The 21,738-nt window shown below is 43.8% G+C and overlaps 1 protein-coding gene across 1 annotated transcript in view; it reads left to right on the forward strand.

The window, feature by feature from the left end:
• Window positions 1–21,738, forward strand: part of KIAA1671 (KIAA1671 ortholog) — a 64,263-nt gene that overhangs the window by 19,536 nt on the left and 22,989 nt on the right. The window contains exons 3-6 of the mRNA XM_005421429.2: window positions 151–1,771; window positions 2,315–2,408; window positions 3,809–7,003; window positions 7,761–7,883. Of these exons, the coding sequence (XP_005421486.1) occupies window positions 204–1,771; window positions 2,315–2,408; window positions 3,809–7,003; window positions 7,761–7,883 (4,980 nt within the window). The 5' untranslated portion in view covers window positions 151–203. The remainder of the gene's footprint in view (window positions 1–150; window positions 1,772–2,314; window positions 2,409–3,808; window positions 7,004–7,760; window positions 7,884–21,738) is intronic.

Genomic DNA, 21,738 nt, shown 5'->3' on the forward strand with positions numbered 1-21,738 from the left:
GATAAACTCTGGGATCAGCGTATCTGAAAGGCACCTTAATCTGAGTTTGCTTCCTTGTGAATTTATGTGAGAATGATGTTATTTGATGTTCATGCTGACTCTACATCAATACTCACATTTTTCTCTTGGTTTTTTTTTTTTTTTTTGCAGATTCTTTTTCCTTGCTGGAGTTTTTCACTTCTGTTGAATGTGTAATTCCAACTATGGCAACAAGAGTAGAAATAAATTCTACTTTGGCGTCTTTGACGGCAGTCCCTGACCTAGCTGAGCTCAGGGCTGAGGAGAAGGCACAGCGTGTGTATGTCAGCGTGCTTTCAGATGCCAGCAACAAGGCAAAGGAGACCTCAGCATCCCTGACTCTCGAAGAGAACAAGAAATTTGGGAATTCCTTGAGATCTGCAACGATGCCCTCGCTGGGATCAAGGCCCAGACTTTTCCCAAAGCCTTTCTGTAAAGAGAAATCCTCGGATACTTTTGCAAATGTCAAACCGCCCGTCCCAGCGTTCAGATCCAGCAGCATGGTGAGAAAGGCCACTGAGGAAACGTCCTCTGTGAAGGTGTTGAGTGGGAATGTCCCTCCCTTAGTGGATCAGAAAGCCATTGACACTGAAAATCGGGCTGGCAGTGACATGGTGACAAATGTGACTTTCTACACAGGGCCCAGTGCCAACACAGTCATTCTGTTTGAGCCAGGGGGCCCCGAGCAGACCAAGGTTCAGGAGAAAAAGGCTCAGGAGCGCAGGGGATTCTCTGCTGTGCAAAGCAAGGACCTCCAGGGCTCTGTGAAACTAGCAGAGCCACACAGGAATCCTGATGGGGCTCTCCATAGGCACATGTCATTTTCCTCCAGTCTCAGACCAGAATCCTGGAACTCTCTGAAAACCAGTGAAAAGAAAGATGCTCGTGAAGTTCATGCAGGGGAGAAGAACAACGATGATGTAAATAATCTCAACAATAAAGTTGATTTCTCTGTTGATGTCCAGCAAAGGGCAAAACATAGACCAGTGTCTGCTATTTTTCTGGAATCATTACGAGATCAAAAGCATCACGCTGTGGAAGCTTCTGAGGAAAAATCTCCTACAGAGAAATCTGGGGTTAGGAAACCAAGGCCTTTGTCCATGGACCTGACAGCTAAGTTTGAACATAAAGATCTTTCTTCTTGCAAGAAGGCTGGTTCATCCCATGAAAGCAAGGAGAATGTATCCATAATTGCTTTTACTGATGTGGGTAGTCATGATCAGTCTGAAACGGGGCCAAAACACGAAGAAACTGAATTGAATAAAAGCAGTTCTTCTAAAACAAATCTGAAATGCAGTAGTCAGGACATTGGCATCCTAAATAATGGGAAATACACGTGGGAAACTAAACTTAAATCTAAAAGTGAACAAATTGAAACAAAACCAGAAATAATTATTAACTTGCATGGTCCTGAAAGAAGCCCTGAAACAACCAGTGAAAGCAGAACTAATAAGGGGGGGAAAAGGCCAGAGCAGAAGGAAACATACACGTTCCTGGGCTGTGAAAGTCCTGCAGCTTCCTCGGAAAAGGAGAATAATACCTTAAGAGGTAGTGTTAAAAAACACATTAGTTTGTTTACTTCAGAAAATCCCAGTGCCACAGTGGATCCAGAGCTTCTCCCAGAGAAGGAAAACAGGTGTGTGACCATCCAGCAGAGGATCAAGGAGCTGACAACAGAAAATCCTGAGGTTAAGGGAGGAAATCTGCGCCGCTCGCTGCAGTCACGGCCACTCTCTGCAGACTTAACCAAGATGTAGGTTACAGAGAAATTCTCTTTAATCTTCTTGGCTTCATGTTGTTCAGTAAAACTTGCTCTCTCAGTCCAGTGAAAAAAGCTTGATCATTTTGCTTCCACTTAATGTGATTTTTTTTAGTATAATTCTTAAGCTCCTTTCCTGCCTTTTTTAATCTGAGAAAATTAAATATATTCTGACAACCGCTGAAAAGAATGAAGCTGTCAATACTGTGACCTTTGCATGTAAGTGTAACTGTCAATAAGATATTGCAGCTTGTTATGCATATCTAAATCCTTTATTATCAATTAAGATGTATAATTAACAATATTGTTTATATTAACAATAGTTTGTATTGCTGTATTAATATTTTAATATTTTCGTAATTCCTTTGGTCTAGATACAATTTAACCACCAAACACAGTCATTTACTATGAAATAGTGATATTTGTCCTTTAGGAAATGTAAGTGGATGGATAATTTCTACCAGCCTGCTTTTGTAGGAAGCCACCCTGCTCACTGACCAGCTGGACTAAAGAAATAACACCAGTCCTTTGTTTTAGGTTTTCAAGTCCAACATCAGGGGGTGAAGCAAAGCCCGAGAAACCTGGGGAGGCTGGAGCTGACTCGATCCACGACCTGCAGGAAAATCCAAAAGTAAGGAACTGACAGCAGCTGGTGGGCTCCAGCTGGCTCTGCAAGGTCCTGTTGTGTGTGGCTTTATCAATCAGTGACTATTTAATAGGTATGGAGATTATTAGGGCTGACACAACCCCAGTGCATTTGCTGGTGTGAGTTTGTCTTTAAGATGTACAGAGGAAAGTTCAGGAGTGTTGTGTCAGCTGAGTTTGCCCAGCTCTGTGTGCACACTGCTCAGTGAAGGAGTGGTAGAGAGGGAAGAATATTTTGTGCTCTGTTTTTAAGGGATTTCTGATGCATGAAACCCCAGTGAACTGCCTATGGCTGTGGTGGGTTTGTGCAGTGATTATTCTTTATTTTCTCCAAGCAGAGCATTAGGATTGTGCTTTTCTGCATCCATTTCCCAGCTCCTGATAAATCTCAGCCTGGACCTTGGTCAGTCTCCTCAACAACATCTACCTGAGCAGTTTAGACAACAAAGTGTTCCAGGGAAAATGGGGATTTGCTCTGGAAGCTTTAGGCTCTCTCTGTTTCTAAGCAACACTTCAGTGTTGCAAAACAGAACTTCTCTGGTGACAGTTCTTGGTAGAGGAGATTTAATGTAGTTTAAGGGTGTTTGTAGTGAGTTCTTATGGATTTTTTCCTGTCCAAGACAGGAATATGTGGTAAGGAAAAGCTACAGGTGCAAAGTTTCTGTAGTTCAGTGTTATTTTCAAGGAGAGCAATTTGTTTTAAAAGGAAAATCTTTCATTAATGGAAGTATTGTTTTCAGAATCTGACAGTAAAGTAGGATTAAAGAAATTCCTTGAAAAATATAGCTCAGGCTTAAAAATCTTCATTTATAAATACCTTTAGTGTTAATTTTTTGATGTTCTTTAGCTTTTTTTAAAGACAATCTTAAGTCAACTCTGAATTTTAAATTTTTAAACCTGAATAAAAGATTGAAGTCCTGTAAGACCTCTAGTATTCTGATTCCCTTTATTTGCATGCTGTGCTTTTTCAGCAAGTGCTATTAAAAATACCATCTTTTAGGATGTTGCTTGTATTTCCTGTGAGTAGATAATAGTGAAGGATTGGTAATAAATATTAATTTCCATCTTTCCTTTTTCACTTCAGCTCATCTTAACATTTCTCATAGCTGAGCAGCTCCAGCTGTGATATTTACTCAGATCTTCATGTTCCTTGCAGTTTGACCATGTAACTGGTTATTAGAGAGATAATTCTGTTAAAATCAAGATTCAGGAGCTGGAGCTACACATTCCCTTAGATTACCTGGTCTCAGTGGAGTTTGTGTTCAGGGGATGTGGATGTGTTTGACCTGTACAGGCTCTGTTGCACAAAGCAGGTGCAAGTAAGTTTTAAAATAAATGCTATTTTTAAAATAAACTCAAGATAACTGTTGGATTTTGTTGTTCCAGAGCAAGGAGCTGAAGCTCACCCATGGCACAGATTTCACCGAGACATTTCCTCCTGGGAAGCCTTGGAAATCCCGGCAGGTTTTAAAGATAACCAACAAACCTGATCAGCTGGAGAGGAAAGGGAGCTTCCTGGGAGATGGTCAGCATTTCTCACAGCAGAGTGAGAGTTCTGTCTCATTCACAAGCAACTTTGAAAAGAAATTAAACCCAGCTCTTCTGGAAAAGCCCTTGATTAAAACTGTGCGGGCCACCCTGTTTGAGCACAATGTGCAGAAGCACAACGTTGTTGCTGAGCATTCTGGGGCTGATCCTGCACCAAAAAGGAACCAGGAGCCCGAGGCAAAGCAGGACCTGGTGCTTTCAGGGCACAGCAGACGCTCGTGGATGGGAGAAGGGGAGGAAAGCACCACTGCAAAGGAGCATCACAAGCAGCCTGATCCATCAAAACATCCAGCACATGTAGAGAAAAGTCCAAAACCAGCTTCTTCAAGTGAAGACAAGAAAATGAGTTCGGGAATTGTCTTGGAAAAATCTTTGTCTGAGAAGAGTGAAAAACCCGCTCCCAAAAATGCAGAAGATTCTCAAATTTACCAAAGAATAGAGCCCAGGTATGAAATCTTTCAGACTTGTGGTGAAAGGGCTCTTAGTGAAGCCATCACAATGGCTCCTGAGAAAAAGGCCATGACACTCAGAACTAGAAAATCATCTGTGAAAGAGAATAAAACTGATGAGGACGTTGTACCTGCAGGGCAGTCGGTTAAGACAAGTAGTCACACTCTTTACTTGAAAGAAGATAATGTTACTTCAGAAGCCAGAGAGGCAAAAGTTCTCACAAGCAAGGCTGTGTTGAGAGAACCTGCTGGTTTTCTCTCCAATGAATGCACTTTACCTGAACAGAAAAGAGACTCTGATAAAACTGATCCTGAGCCACTGTTCATAGCTGAGAAAATACCTTATGCCACAAACAGAAGTAAAGGTTTGGGAATGAGTGAAAAAGTCAGCAAGCTACATGCTGAAATTAAAGGTGATAAGAGTGAAGTCTCTTCTGTAGAGAAATCAGAGAGGATTAATGTTGTGAAATGCTCTTCTGAGAAAAGGAGTTTCAGGGCAGGTGGGACTGGCATCCATGAATTCCGAACCACCTTGGATCGTGAAGTGATTTCCACAAGTGTCAGTAAACAGGGGGCTCAGGCTTCAGTGCTTGCAAGTGGGCAATATTTTAAATCTTCCAGTAGCCCTGATACAAAAGGACTGAATGTTACTAAAGAGGAATCTGGGGCCTTTGGGTTGAGGAAAAGTCTGGACTTCAATTGCAAAGAGCAAGACTTCAGCTTGGCTTGTACAGCTCCTGAAAACAACGAGAAACTCCGAGGAGCAGATCCAGAAGAGAAAGTCAGGAGAAGCAGAAGTAGCGTTTCTGACTTGAAGATTTCTGAAAGGTGGAGGAGGAGGACCTTGCCTCAGGAGTCACTCAAGGTGGAAGAAGTTGTGTGGCTCAATCCTGAAAATATCAAGAAGCTGAGCCGGACAGATTCATTGCAATTGAATGAAAATTTACTTAAAAAGAGAAGCAAAAATATCAAAGATGGGGTGGAGGGGAGTGAGGCCAACCAAGCTGTTCTTGGCAGTCCTGATGATTACATGAAACATCAGAGTTCTGTCTTTGAGCCAAAGGCAACTTATTTTGCAGTGACTTATCAGATTCCTGGTATGAAAAAAGAGAAAAGCTTTGTTGGTGCTCCCAGTGCAAGTGAAATTAATACGGTTTCTAGTTCAAACGAGGCAGCAGCAATTAATCTGGACCCTGTTTTTCCTGGAAGGTCCAAACCTTTATTGCAGCAACCAAATAAAAATGTGACAAGTTCAACTTGTAGAGAAGACTCCTGGGAAGCGCGTATTAGCAAGGATTGGGTCAAAGAAGATGAAAAAGATGCCGTTTTCTCCAAAAATGTTGCATTTGGTAATTTTCATGTGTCTAGGAAAGATAACCAACAGCATCACGAAAAAGGTCTGGATCATTCTAAAGAGAAAATTATAGATGTTGATGCTTTCCTGTTAAAACATGACGTGGAAAGCACAGCTCAAGGTGATCTCAAGAGTGGCAGAAGGAAAATCTCCTCTTACCATGAACCCCGGTCCCCGCCGCGTTCCGCACAGGTGCACAAGGACAGTGAGCTGGGCCCCCAGAAAAGGAGTGACAATAATTCTGATCTGCCTGGAAGGAAGGCTGAGGACAGGTACAGATCCCAAATTCTCGATATTGATGCGCTTATGGCAGAATATAAAGAAGAATCAGCAAAGGCCAGTAAAGTTCAGGAGAAGCTCTCTGAAGATCTGGGCTCACTGAGTTGGGAGAGATCAAAGAACAAAAGAAATGTGTCGGAGAGAATGACTCTTACCTACAGCTGGAATGAGTGGAAGAGTGGATCAGACCACTGTTCAGTTAATAACAAACCAGGTGAACGTGCAGAAGAGCAGCACAGGCCAGAGAAACTAATCCTAAATGAAAAGAGCAAAGAGAAACTGGAACTACGGAGCCCTGAATTTGATAAGCAGAAGTCCAAAGACAGAAAGGTCAGCCCTCCTTACTGGGGAAACCCCAGCAGCATTTTCCCAGAGAAGTTTGTAAACTCACCTGTGGAATTTGCTAGGAAGAAAACTTTCATTGTTGATGAGGACGAGGAAGTGAACTTGACCTCCAGAAATCAGGGTGCAAAATTTGTAATTGAAAAGGTACAGCCCATAAATGCAGTGAGTACAGAGCAGAGGCTGGAAGTCAGTCTGGCCTCCAAGTTGTCCCTAAAGGCTGATGATGGGCTCTTGCAGAAGAAGTTGGTGACAAAAGAACAATTCTTGGAGGTGTCTCCAGAGGGCGATTGGAGCAAAAACATCGTCAGGAGCTCTACGCTGAGAAGCAAAGACAGCTCAAATAAAATGTTTGAGGGTGACTCTTTCAAAAGTAAGACTGATTGGAAGGGCTACATGTCTGGGTTTGGGACTGTCCCCGCGGATCTCAGACGATCCTACTCGGAGAAATGCCGCCAAGGGAGGGACAGCCTGCCCCTCATGCAGGATCTGAGGGCAAGGAAGGACCTGCACCGATCCAGACCAAGCTTCCCCTTGGAAAATGTGGATAACTCGTGGAAGCACAAGGTGTCAGCTCAGTCAGAACCATTCTTCCATGAGGATAAAAAGGTATTTTCAAATGGTAGCCAAGTGTGTCATGTAGCTGTAACTGAACTTGTTTTTATTAAGGATTTTGTTGTGTTCTTGCTGCTCTTCTCAGCAGTCTGCAGCAAGGCAGCAGATCCAGACTTTTCACTGGAGTTCATTTCTTTTTGGGTTCTCTTTTCTTTAGCAATGGCTATTGCACTGGATGACCTCATTTTTGCTTCAAGTCTAGAAATACTGATTGATGTTTTTGTGGAGAGCTTGAAAAAGCTTTAAAAAGGTTGCTTATTGGTTTTGTAATGCTGTGAACCTGGAGGTTCAATTGTTAACTCTGGAGTTTTATATTTACTTGAAAAGAAGTAATTTGAGTTTATTTTATGAGTTGTCAGCAGTGATCTTTTTGGCCCTCTCTTTGGTTTTTGTCTTTATCTGAAGGAAGCAAATTTTATTTTTATTTTTGCTGGGTGAATAGCCTTCATTTGTCAGTGAAACTCCACTGCTTTCCTGACCTGGGTGAAAGGCAAGAGATTCCCTTCATACAGTGACATGTGAATGAAATCCAGAGGTTGGATTTGGTTGGAAAAGACCTTAATGGTCCTATAATTCTGTGATTAAAGTGTAGGATGTTCATGGTTATAATGTTTTTCCATTTTGTGTTTTCAGCTTTGAGTTTCCTCTTGTTTTTTTTTTCCAAAAAGGCATTTTATATGTATAGAAAATATGTATATATGTATGTGCATATGCATGTATATTTAATCACATTCATAACTGTATTTTACAGGCTCCCAGGGCAGAGGGGAGCAAGCAGAGCTCAGACAAAACAGAAGGAACAGACTTTTCCTCAGTGTCTGCACAGAGGAGCCACCACAGTTTCTACAAGGAGAGGAGATCAGATTTTGGTTTGGTATGTGACCCTGGAGGAGGGTTTGGGGTGGGATCAGGGAGCTGCAGCTCTGTTTTCCTTTTTGCAAAAGGCTGTGCTAGAAGGATGTGTCTGCCAAGCAGAGAAGCATTTCCTGGGGGTTGAACTGGTGAGGCTGCCCCTCCCTGGGATCCCACCCCACTGCTCACTGCCAAAGCTTCCAACACCAAGCCTCAGCCTTGCAGCTTGTTCAGTTTACTTTCTGAGTGAAGAATTTTCACCCTGAACTCAAGATGGCTCTAGAGCATTACTGTTTTTGTTGTTTTCTCAGCTTGTGCAGACAAATAGAACTGTGTCACAGCCTGAGGAATAAATGATGGGTTTGTCTTTCTGTCAGCAACACACAGAGAAGTGTTTCTGTGAAAGATCACAGCTGACATTTTGGGTGGTTTGATTTGTCTCTTAACACACAAATTGTTGAGGTGAATTCCTGCTTGATGTTGTTGGGTGCTGTTCTCCTCAGTTTCAGAAGGATGTCCTGACTTTACCCTTCAGAGAAATTTTATATTGTGAAATAGCTTCCTCAATCCAGCTATTGCTCTGAAATACAAAACAAAGGTCTGGATGTTCCAAAAGATGTGCACTAAATGAAAGATCAACGTTTCCTGAGGGAAGTAAAGGATTTGGAATGTGGACACTGAAGGATGTTGTCCCATGGACTGTCCCAAGGTCACACCTCCCCTGTCCTGTCTCTGCCAGCACGCTCTGCAGTGAGGTGCTGCACTGCCCTGTTCTGCCATGGCTCACTCTGCTCTTTGCAGCTCTTTAGCAGAGAACACACAAAAATATAAAAAAATAAAAGAAACTCAGTGTTTTCTTTCCTTCTAGCAAAGAAAAGGAGAACACCTAAACCTATAAGGATTTTATAAACAAATTTCCGAATTGGAGTTTTGGAAGTGGGCTCAGATTGTTCTTCAGTTCTAGTCTTTAGGCTTCATGGAAGGGTATCCAAGGGCTGATGTCCCTTTTTCTTTCCCATTCTTAGCATGGTTCATATTAGGGAATTTAGGTTATTGACAGAAGGGGCATTTATCCAACCCCTAAAAGTTATGTGCCATCAGCTTATAGTGCGAATATATAAAGGTGGTGTTGGCCAGGTAGGAAATGTGGGACAGAAGGGCTGTTGGAAGTAGTGCTGGCATAGCTGAACTGTTCAGGTGCTGTTCTCAGATAAATACCGCTGCTACTCTCCAGCTTCATTGTTGATTGGGAGGTTACTCAGGATAATCCCTCAACTTCACCAAGTGTAGCCCGAGACAGGAAGGGAAGGTTGGAAAGGGAGACTCAGCTCCATGAAAAGAGAAAGCTGACCTGTGTGGAATTCAGGAGGAACCAAGTGCTTTGCTCCTTTGTGTTGCTTTGGAAAGGCTCCTCGGGCTGTGATTGTTGTGCAGTGCCATGGGAGCCAAAGGGCAGCCTGCTCCTCCTGGGTGTAAAGTGTGAGTGAGTGCATGGAAGGGGCTTTGACTTGCTTTTGGGAGGTGGAAAACACACCGTACTGATGTTTTCCAAAGCCCCACAGAGATACTGCAGAAGATTATGTAAAACCAAACCATTTCTTTTGCACCAAGGTTATGGCTTTGTTTTCCTTGGAGAAAACAGAGATTTTGGGTGCGGAGCCGCAGTTCCCAGTTCTGGCAGCACGTTCCAACACTCCCCTCTGCTGGAGACACATCCGAGCTGTGTGAGCTGGACAGACACGAGGGGTCAGGAAAGAGCCACGGGAGCCACACTTAAATCCCCTATTTCCCCAGAAACCCTAATGCAGTCTGTATTTCCCTTGAAAGGGAGATTAGATGGAAATGTGAAATTGTGCTGCTGTTTGCTTTGAGCAATTTCTCAAGTTACTTCTTTTTCCTTGTGGCTGGCTTAATGACAAAATATATTCTCCAGTCTATACTGCTGGTCAGTGAGGGTATACTGGTATTGTTCTGGTGAGACTGAGTGCTCAAAGTGACAAGTCTTGTTGTAGAATAAACAATTCTTTTTGGTTCACATTCACCACTAAAGCAGTGAAGAACTGACATTGATACCCTTTTATATTTGCCAAATGAGTTTGCAAGAATCAATTTGTTGCATTATTCCACATCTGTCTGTGATAGTAAACAACTGCTTGAATGGCATTTTCCAGGACAGCTGATGAGCTAGGTTCTTATAGATAAGCACAATTCCAAATGGAAGCAAGGTTCAGTAATATAATTTACCTCTGGAGAAGTCATTTATTTGTGATTATATTCCAGAGAATCTGCTTGTAATTAGGCTTTTAGAACATTACATAGGATGACTTTGAAATCAACCATTGCAAAATACAAGTGGTAGTATGGGATTGGTGTTTGAAATTGCGAAGGATGATACTTTGGAGATTTAACACTCATCTGGATCACACTGTTCAGCTATTTTAAGTTTGTATTGATTAAAAAACAGAGTAAGGCTTTTACAAAGATTCCTGCTAGGCTGTTGTCATCTGTGGTTTTACTATGGCTGGTACTTCCCTCTTTTAGCCCTGCTGCAGCACAGAGTAGGTATAAAAATTAAGTTTTGTGCTTTGGACAGCGAGGGGTTTCTCTCACTGGTTCAGCTGCAAATCTCAGAGCCTGCAGCAGGCTCAAGGCCTTGGGCTCTTGTAGGGATCTTTTCCTTTGGACCTGGAATGCAGGTGAAGGGACAGGTGTGAGCCCTGAGCAGTCAAATCCTCTCTGGGCTGGTACCTGTGGTTGGATGTGGGGCTGTTCCCTCTCAGTGCCCTACCTGCCCATCCAGGGGCAGCCACAGAGCTCAGGAGGTGTTTCCATAAATTGTGTGATGCCATCAGAGCTGACACTCAGTCACAAGCCTGGATTCCTGATTGAGTCATGCAGACTGATAAGAGTGTTGGGAATGAAAACCTGAGGAATGTGTGCTGGGACTCATCCTCCAAATAAAGGAGCTGCAGTTGTGCTGTGGGGCTGGAGGAATTGTACCTTCAGCTGGAAATGGAGCAGCTTTAGTGCAGCTTTGGGTTATAACCCAATCTGCTGCTTTGAGGAGTTAGAACAGAGCGCTGCTACTAGGACTGGTGTAGGCAGGAGTTATTTTGAAGTCTCTCAGCGTATTATTTATTTATTTTATATTAAAGTCTGGGGTTTTTTTTTTTTGTCATTTAGGGAGGAAAATCTCTCTAATGGTCTCCATAGAAAGATGCATTTATATGAGACTGAGATGTGTGGGTGGAGAAGGATTTGTTGAAGAAAATCATGAGCTGACTCCTAAAATATCTTGGAAATGAAGTGCAAAGGAGAGAAGATAAATATTTTATAAACATGTGCAGATGAATTTATGGTTTGGCTTGTCACAGTTCACCAGTTGTTTTCAGTTCTGCCCATGACAGGTCTGTCTTCTGCCCACTAAAAACCACACCTTCTCTTTTTCTGCATTGTGTAAAGCCTCTGATACTGGAGCTTTGTTCCTTCTGAACCCCATCTTGAGTTGTTCTGTTACCCCAAAAACTGACGCAACCTGGAAGAAAATCAAAATACTTTGGTTGAGCTCTACAGGAATTCATAGGGGATGATGAAAAGTGAGAGGTAGTTTCCTTGAAGTATCAAAATTTCAAGCAGCATCTTAGAGGCTGTTTTGTATCACCTCAGCCTTGTCCCTCCCTGGGAAGGGTGAGAGCTGGAGCAGTGCTGGGAGGGAACAGGCTGCCCTCCCTGGATGAGCTCCTGTCACTTATCTTTCCCTTTCCTATCAAAAAAGGATGTAAGTAAAAAAGAAACAGTGTTACAATTCCCATTTTTGCTCTTCACAAACCACCCACTGCTGATGTCCAACAACTCCACCACTCTCTATTTTAGACCCAGCCCGAGGAGGACGACCCGGGGGTGGGTAAAGCTCTGCCTGGGCTTTCTTCCTTTTTTGGCAGTTTTCGTTCCCTGGGAACATTCCAGGGCTGTATAAAAAGTTACTTGGTTGTGTCTATTTCTTCTCCTTCACAAAAGACATTTTTATATTCAAAGAACATAAAAACAGCAGCTCCTCTTGTTACATGTGTGGGTTTTTGTCTTTCCTGTACATCACCCAAAACAAGGTCAGCGAGCGACCCCGCTGCTGTTCAGAGCGTTTCATAACTGAGGGGTTTTAGAGCTTCCCTTTCCTCCTGCAGGGCCTTTACTGCAAAACCCAAAGTCCTGTCACTAATTCCAGCCTGAGCCACTCCAGATGACGGAGTTGGGAGCAGTGGGCTGCTCAATAACAAGTGGTTAAGTCACGTGCTGCCGCCGGTAGCTCAGCGACTGCTCCTGAGGAGCCCCAGCTCCTGGTGGTGGTGGTGACGTGGGGCCAGACACACTCAGAACATTATTACATTATTCATGCTGCTTTTAATTGCTCCACTCTGCTTTTAACTGGTGCTGGAGGCGGGGAGAGCCCGGGAGCTGCCTGCAACAGGGATGGGTTGGCGTTAACTCGGAGCTGTGGAAAATGGAGTATTATTACTGTCCACGTCTGCTGAAGTTCCTGCAGTATCTGTGGGTAAGTGTGCTCCCAGAGCTGGCTGTTTCCACTCTTTTCAGAAATCCTGGGAGTGTTCCTGTGTGCTGAAGCTTTCCTCAGCAGTTCCTTTTTGAGTACTAACATGAAGCTCAGGATTTATTTTGGGTGAGAAAGGCTGTTTTATCTCTAATACTTACAACTGTCGCCTACCCGAATGTGCCTTGGAAAACCCTTTCAGGAATCGACATTTCTTCCTTGTTTATGCAGAACCATGGGAGTTGTGGTTTAGTTTAGTGTGTGTTAGGAATATTCTTCCCTCTTTGTGTAAAAGCTCTGCCTGGCTCTGGGGTTGCTGCCCCAGAACCCTCCTGCCCTGATGCTGGTACAGCCACTGCTATTCCAGGAAAGCAGCTTTAGGAATGTGTCATTTTACAGTACCTTTCTTGCTTTTAATTTGACTCTTCGTGGCTTTCAATGTCTCAGTGAGCACTTCCTCTTCCAACACTCCTCAGGGCTGTCTGTCACGAAAAGCTCTTTTTAGCAGGCTCTGACTGTGCTGCCCTGCCAGCTTTGCACAGGGACTGCTGTGTGTCTGAAACTTTCACATTTATAAAACATGAATTTGAGCTGAAAAGCCTTTATGAATAAATACTGTACTGCTTTGAACTAATTAATGTTTTAATTTCTCCTGTACTCATCGAAGATCAGGTTTCATTTGCTTGTTGTAGTTTGCATTGATCTTCATTTTTTCAGCTGTCAATTCAGCATGTGATCAGCACCAAACCTTTTCATGTTAGCTGTTGGCTGCTATGTTTTAAAACTCTAGCAAAGAGTTTCCTTCTCTCATTTTGAGTTTTGCAATCCTTGCCTGTATGTCCTTTGATCAGCTGCGAGGTGAGATTGCCCACTGTGAATTTCTTGCAGCTGATAGAGAAAACTGTGCTTGAAGAACTGGGCATTTTATTGAAAACCTTTTCCCGCTGGAGACTGTAGTAGCATAGAACATGGAAGTGCTCGGACATTAATTCAGTTTTTTAATTTGACCAGATGTATTTTTAAGAGAAAAGCCTCCTTTAAATTGCAAACTAAAAAATTAGTCATTAGTGTGAGGAGAGGGAGGATGTTTTTCAAGATTTGTCAGTGTGAGAAATGTGAAAGAGCTCTGTCCCTGCTCTTGCTTTGACATGAGATTTTCCATAAGGCCAGGGGAAAAATCCCAAACCAACCCAAACTTTGGATCAGTCCAGAAGGTGCCTGGGATGGTGGGCTCCAGTCTTGTGCAGTTCTAGGCTGTAACAGAACAGGATGTTATATTTTCTGGGTGTATATTCTCTTTTAGGGGCCCTGGAGCATTCCTTACTTTCATTCATGCACACTTCCTGATTTACTGCAAGAAAATATTAGAATGACAGCTCTGATATTCATGATGTTAAAAAAAGAAATTTAAGGGACATGCACAATTGTGCCTTCTGTCACTTTCTGTGCTGCTGAGGAGATACTTATCTGTTCTCTCTACTTACAGTCAGGAGTAACCAGAGATGCTGGGGTTGGTTGTCAAGTGTTATTTAATCTGTCTTGGGGAGCTAAGATGCTTTATTCATTAGGCAGACATACCTGAAGAAGCTACAACTCTTAATTAAAAAATACTATGACAAAAATCTGCTTTTAAAGCTGCTCTATGGAGTTACTGTTGGGTTGCATCTCCTGTGCTGTGTCTTTGCTTTACTCCTGCAGTGGTGGAGTTGTGGGACATCACTGGACCCACTCAGTGCCAGCTCTTTGCTAATTCCTTGCTGACTGCTCTCCTGATCTCTGGGCAGGATGTGTCTGGCTGTGACAAACAGCATTTTCTGAGCTCAGCAGGGTCTGTGGTCTGCCCCAGTCTGTGTGCAATGGTGTGACCACCACACATCTGCATTCTGTGGTGGGTGGGTGACACCTCTGGGTTTCTGAGAAATGTCTTTGTGTCCAGTGACACCTTTTTTTCCACAGCTTGTATATATTTGAGTATTTTCCAGTGTGCATGGGATATCCATCACCACTTTTCCAGCTGGTGAGGAGCTCTGCTGCAGTTGGTACAAGACATCTTTAGGTCTGGCTTGCACAGGAAGCCCTGTAGGTGCAGCTCCATGGTCTATCATCAGTCACAGGGTCAGACTGGTCATGCCAGGTGTGCAGCCACAGCTCTGGGGTTTCCTGTTCCAATGCCCTTTGTCCAAGAACCAATTTTTTTTTGGCTTCCTGGTGGACACAACCTCTGCTGGACTGCTCTGGTGGTTCTGTTCCTGCCCTTGGCCTTCTCATTTGTCAGCAATTCTTGCTCTGGTTCACTGCTCAGTTTTGGCCTCCTGCCCATGCTGGTACCAGTCCTGATGGACTGGGTTTTTTTCCCAATCTGGCACTTGTCATTTTTTCAAGCAGCAAAGAAATGCTAATCCTGAAAGCACTCAAAGCAAGTGCTTGTTTTAAATAAAACGTTCCTCTGCAGCACTGTGATGGTTTAAAAAGATCTTTATTGATAGTCATGAATTGAACAATTGCAAAATCAAAAGAAAATTGGGGTTTTTAAGGAAGAAGTAAGATTTAGAGTTTGTTTTGACAAGATTTTGGTTGCTACCTTTAAAGAGTAGTTTTGATGTGTTTTGTCAGGTGACTCTGAAGGAAGCATCAGCTGGTTAATAACCACTGTCCTGACGTGTCACTGTGAGAGGAGGTGGGTTGGTGATGGAAGGAAACTGAAATCATTGTCTGGAGCCATGGGTGATGCTCATCCTGCTCTGAGGGGGTTATCCCTGCTCTCAAGGGGGTTATCCCTGCTCTGAGAGGGTATTATCCCTGCTCTCAAGGGGTTATCCCTGCTCTGAGGGAGGGAAGGGGCTCTGTACAGCTGTGCTGTGCCTTCCCTCTCTCTGCACTTCTGGAAAGTTCCTGTGGACTGTGCTGCTCTTTCCTTTTGGGATTTGCTTTTGGTGGTGGGGATGTTTCTTCCAAAGAGTTAAAACCCCCTCCCACCCAGGGGTGAGCTGTCCTGGTGCCAGCAGGAGCAGATAACCCGGGTTACCTCTCGATAACCTGGGTAAATGACGCCCTCGCACAGGAAAATCTGGAAAGGCATTTCCCCAATTCCTGGCTGCTGCTGTACAAGAGGAATTGTGGTGTCTGTGGCATTGCTGAGAGCAGGCAGACAGGTCAGCCTGGCTGAGGAGCCCCGTTCCCAGTGGGAACACGAGGGAGTGCTGTTCCACCACGCAGTGCTGCTGGCCCACAGCCACATCCCTGCTCCCAGCCCAGGGACACGTGCTCAGGGCACAGCAGTTTGTTCTAATGAGCTGTGGCATTAAGTTTAATTTACCATAAAATGCTCACATGGACTAGCACATTCTAGGTTAACTTGTTGCAATAAGGGTTTCATTGAGTGAGATGTAATCATTTCTAGACCTGGTCATTTTTTTTTGTAGTGACTGCGTTGTTCCAGGTTCAGAGCAGCTGGAAGTGGGGCTGACCGTGCCTGCCCTCACTCCCCTTATTTTAAATCTGGAATTATGAATACACTTCTGAAAAAGCTCTTCCCTGTGAGGTGGTGAGGCCTTGGCACAGATTGTCCAGAAAAGCTGGGGCTGCCCCATCCCTGGAAGTGTCCAAGGCCAGGCTGGACAGGGCTTGGAGCAACTTGGGATAGTGGAAGGGATGATCTTTAAGATCCTTTCCAACCCAAACCATTCTGTAACATAAGGCTAAAGAGGATTGTTAAACCTCATTTACACACACAAAGCAGAGGTAACTTCGCTGCCTCCCTTGTAATATTTTGATCTAAAGTTGTTTTGACTCAGTTCCTGCTTTCCCAAGCTGTTGTCCGTGTTGCTGATGCTGGGAGACAGCCAAGTTCCCACTATTGTTCCTGTCCCTTCAGCAGTGCTGAGTTGTTCGTGCATCCAGCGAGCGTTTACTGTGCTGAAAGGAAATGGTGATTTTAGGGAGCTGCTTGAGCACAGGGAAAGTAGCTCTTGGTGGAGGACTTTCCTCAGGATACCACAGGATTTGTACTGCAGGACACAGGTGTTCTTAAAGTGCAACTTCAGGGAAATCTGGAGCCTTGGAAAAATGTCGTGTTTAGTTTAGTGACTCATGGTGGAGAGAAATAAATCCCTGGCACCTAAGGGGAGGCAGAATGGGTTGAGGGCTGTCCATGTCCTGGGAAATGTGGCAACATGGGGCTGTTGTGCTGGGTCTGGGAGGAGGAGGAGGCAGCAAGAGCTGAGAGACCTGGAAGTAAAAGAAGTTGTGTGCACTCAGGGTTATACAGCCATCTCAGATAAATCCTCTGCTCTCATCATCAAATAGGTTAAAATGGGTGAAGGAATTACTGTATTAACTTACAGCTGGTGTTTGGTCAATTTACTGCCATCAAGCAGTGCCTGATTCCACATGGAATGGTGATTTTTAGGGAGAGGATGGAGGAGCAGTGTTCAGACAGGCCTTGGGCAGTGTGTGATCACACCAGGAGCAGCTGGAATGGGTTCAGAAGCAGCTCTTTGTTACTGATCTTTGAAGAAGGAAATCCCTTGCATTAAAAAAAAAAAGCTCTTCCTTCAGAGTGTTCTGTGAATTTTGTGAGTCAGATCTGAGCCCTCAGTAGTTGGAGATTTCCTGAGCAGCCTCAGTGAGGAGAACAAATGCTCTGTCGTCTCCTCAGGCAGGTGGTGTGGAGCAGGAGCAGTGTGTTCTGCTTTGTTTCTGTGCACTCCACTCACCCTGCCTGCCCTGGGAGAAAAGTTCAGCAGGTGAAGGTATTTTAGGCCATGTTCTGTGCCCAAGAAGTCTCTTTTGAAGATGTCTTTTGGTTATCTATGCTTAACATGTCCATTGGGTTGAGTGATGGAGCAGAAACTGTTCCATGTTGGACTTGCCAGGAGAGCCCTGGCTCTGGCATTATTTTGTTTTCCCTCCCTGGTGTAGGGAGATCCTTTGCAGACATCTTCATCCTGGATTTTTGTTTGTACAAATTAAAAACAACCTGTAACCATCCCTCTTTTGCTTGGCTCGATCCCTTGGACATAAACAAATGTAAAGAAAATTGTTTTAGTCCTTTCTGGTGCTGTAGGAATTTCCTGTTTCTGTTTTTTCAGTTTTTCCTTCTCCATTGAGCTAGAAGGGAAGTGCTGCAGGATTATGGATATGGGCTTGCAAACAGCCTTGTGTATTTTTAGCTGGTTTCCTCAGCTTTAACATTGATAGCTTTGTGTTACACTGAAACAATTCAAGGCACAAAAGCTGTGTATGTTCAGGATGTTTAACTGGGCCTTGCTTAGGTTCAGGAGAAGTGTAGCTTGGGGGACAAAACAATTGGCATTTTCTGAAATACTGTTGTACTTTAGTTGTTACAATTATGACTGGTAGTTGCATTTAAATTGTTTAAAAACTTGGAGTAAAAATCTTTATTTCACAGTCACCCTTACTTACAGATTTTTATTAATCTTGAAATAATGACATGCTACTGCAAAAGTTCCTAGAATCCTAGGCAGAGAAAGGATGGTTGACTTTTTGATTACAAATAAAATGAGAAAGTTCATTTTTTTGCTGATCCCATCAAGGATCACCATGGAAGTAGAAGGAAAAATTACTCTGGCAGGTATAAGCAAATATGTGGAGCATTTGTTCAGTCATGAAAACTATTAATGTGTTTTGTTTATCACAAGGGTACTTCTGTAAGGAAAACAAGGAATGCAGATTTAAGGTTTTTTTTTACTTCTCTATTAAAAAAATACTTTCTAAAGTAGCCATTGATGGGCTCTTTTATGAAATGTTTTTGCACCTTTCTTTAAAATCCTCTCGTATCAGCGTGTGCTTGTGTAAACTTTCCCATATTGATGCAGAACCTGTTGCTTTCACAGCCTCTCCTTATTCACTGGTTTGTGAGGCCTCTGGGGGCTTTTAAAATTACCTAGCAGAAGGAAAAAGTTTGGAATTTCAGCCACTTGTAGATGGTATGTGCAAGGGGAACACCGAGGTCTCGCTGCAAGTTGTCCAAGATTGTGAATAACCTTTAATTAGAGCTGTAGCTATGAATGTAACTTGCTTAATTTCAGTAGAAAACGAAAGTAAGAATCAAAAACAAATATTTGGTGTAAATATTGAGATACCTGGGGTTTCAGGTTACAAAAGAGATTTCTCTGTATGGACGCTGTCCAAAGTCCTTGTGTTAAAACACTTCATCCATTCCACTCATTTTGCTTTCTCTTGGTTTTTTTCCCTTTTTCTTTTGACTGTGGAGTGCCTTTCTACAGGTGAGGCTGTTTGGCCATCTCAGTGAATTGCATTTTTATATCACCATGAAAATTTTAAAAAACCCACAAAACAGAACAGGTAACAGAGCCAAAGACAAAAGGCCTTGGTGGTTTTAAGTGTCATGGGAGTTCCTGGATTGGAATGGAGGCAAGCTGGGTATCTGCCATGGAGCAGATCCTCTGCTCCAGCTGTTGAGCTTTGCTCTTTCTCAGCCAGAGGTGCAGCCAAGCATTTCTTTTTTCCTTTAAATGAGAATTGGAAGGTGATACGGTAAAATCTTCATGGTGGTGGTGTTGCATGTAGTAGTAAGGAATGCTTGCTGCTCCTTCTTGGAATGTGACAATTCCATTGGCAAAACACGGAACACAGAGGCAAAAACAAGGAGCCCATAAAACCATGAGTTGTTTGTCATGTCTGAGGAGCCCAAGAGTAATTTAGTCTGGAGCCATGCAACCGAGCCCAGCCCAGTGCTGCATCTTTAAATAGTCCATCATGCCAAGCACAAGAGGTTAAATTAAGTTCTCTTACTAATGAAGCAGAAGGAGAGTTGGTGTGGAATGCAGGGCTGGGACAGCCTTACAAGGGCAGGCTCTGCTCCCGGGGTGTCACAAGGTGGGAATGGAGCTACTGTGGTCCTCACAAGTGCTGGGTGCTGCTGTTTGTAGGTGGGATGATGGCTCAGAAAATCCTTTGGAAATGCCTGAATTAATGCTAATTGCTAACTGGAATGATGGGGGGAGGGGGTGATAGGAGGAACCCATCAGAGTGTGAATTCCTGACTGAGGTTGCCACATGGGAAGAGCAGAAACTGTTGTCACACTTAGTCCAGACTAAGGTTGCCCATCCTTCTGTCCCATCTGCTTTGCTGGCAAAGGATCCTTCAGGGGACCCAGTTGAGGTGAAAACTACTCCCAGGTGTTTTGATGGGTCTTCAGCTGGATTTCTTTCCCCATTCCGTGGTGCTGGGGTGGAGCTGGTGGCAGGGGAACCCCATGGGCTGGAAGGACTCACACCCATGGAGAGGCTGCAAGTCCCCGCTGCCCCTCCTGGGCTGTGTGCAGTGCTCTGCTGCTTTCTGGCCTTCTTTAAATTGACCTTGCAATCCCACAGAGTCATTAACATAATTACATGTGTTTGAGAGCAGGTGAGGCCCCAAATGAGCTGCAAGAGGCTTTTGGAAAATATAATGTAACCATGGAATCTTGTTTTCTACTGAATGAGGGGAGAAACAAGGGTTGTTAGGCCTTTGTGCAGGGTTGTGGTTTTGAGCTGTAGGTGGAATAGATGTTAATAATGGAAGTATCCAGCAATGTTTGAATAACGAGGTCCCATTTATACTGAGGTAATTAGTCATGCAGTTTGGGTAGCTGTGTGTATGTGCTCTGTTTTCTGGAGCTGCAGATCCCTGACAGCCCCAGAGTGAGATAATCACTTGAATTTGTCAAGGGCAGAAGATCATCTTGTGCTGTTCTTGTTCAGGAACAAACTCGCACTCAGCCAGAACTGTTGGGCTGGGGGCCAGTTAGAGAATCCTTCCCTGGGAGGGTGGTGAGGCCCTGGCACAGGGTGCCCAGAGAAGCTGTAGCTGCCCCTGGATCCCTGGAATTGTCCAAAGCCAGGTTGGATGAGGCTTGGAGCAACCTGGGATAGTGGAAGGTGCCTCCAAGGGAAGGGACTTTAAAGCTCGTCTTGTTCCACTGCCCTGCAAGTTTAGCTGAAGTGCTGGAAAAATCTCTGACTATTTGAATTTGATGGTGAAGGTTCATCTGGATTGTTCTCCAAAGCATTTTGCCCTGACGTTAATTGAGGTGTAAATCTAAGCAGTAATTTAGATGCTTCAATACCCAGCAGTGTGTTCACGTGGTGCCAGAAGATCCTAAATTTAGTCTTGCAGAAAGACTCAAGTCAGCAGTTTTCCAATCTTCTGAGGACAAAAATTGTATATTTGGTATAACATTCTTTTTCAGGAGAGGCATAATAAAAAATTAGAATATATTCTCTAGAGCATTTTCAGATCCTTCAAGTTCCATGCACGTGTGAGGAGCCCTTGCAGCGAGCTGTAGGAACATTTTGCTCTCTGCATCCTGGGTGAAATCTGGCTCTGCCTCTCCCCCTGTTTGCCCCAGGTGATATTCCAGATGGGGAGTTAAATTTATGTTCTGCTCTGCCCATCCTGGTGAGGTGAAGGAGCTGCTGGCTGACTCACATGGCAGCTCCAGGCAGAGCTCTTGGGCTGCTATTTCAGGGGCTCCTGCATCAGATGGAGCCTGAAACCCTCTGGAATGGCAGAGTGCACAATCCCTGCACTGCAGCAGGCATAGAGCTGCACTTGCAAAGGCACAGATGTTTGAAATATCACACTTTAATTTAACAGCATGAAAATGTGCACTAAGTCTTAAATTCCAGCCTTGGATGCAGGATCTCCATAGTTCATGGAGGATTATCCATAACTCTGGTAGATAAATTTATTTTTTTCCTATTTCTTTACAAATCTAAGAAACGCCCTGCTCTTGGGGAGTCTGGTCAAAACTCTCTCTTTCCATTTCCATACAAAAATAACCCTGCAGCTCTTTAAGAGAAGAGCTGTATGAGGGGAGAAAAAAAGGATTTTTCGCTGTTGGCTGGATTTTCTTTGATTACCGAGGGCTTTTATAAGGCTGCTAATTTGCAATTGTTCAAAACAAATACGTTCAGAAATGAGAGTAAGTTAGGGAAAGCTACATAGTTGTCAGTGAAGTTTTCCTGGAGATAAGTTACAAGTTGGTGGAGCTGAGCTCCTAAAAACCGGGATTAAAAGGGAAGGCACCCTATTTCCTCAGGGTGTCTTGGGTTCATGCGTGTCTGCAAGGCACATTTCTGATACAATGAACCTTACGCAAGAGCCATTGCATCAAATGTTATCTAGAAGTTTTTTCTTCCACTGATTCTCTTCCTGGATAGTTCAGAGGAGCAGAGGGTGATGCAAGTTCATGGTACTTTGTATGGCAAATTAAGCAACAGCCACAAACCCCCTTGAACAAACAAGAGAGCGAGCAGCTCCCAACGTGCCTGTCTTGCCTCTTTCCCCTTGGTCCTGAACTAG

This window comes from Geospiza fortis, unplaced genomic scaffold, assembly GCF_000277835.1.
Source record: "Geospiza fortis unplaced genomic scaffold, GeoFor_1.0 scaffold408, whole genome shotgun sequence".
NCBI classification, from domain to species: domain Eukaryota; kingdom Metazoa; phylum Chordata; class Aves; order Passeriformes; family Thraupidae; genus Geospiza; species Geospiza fortis.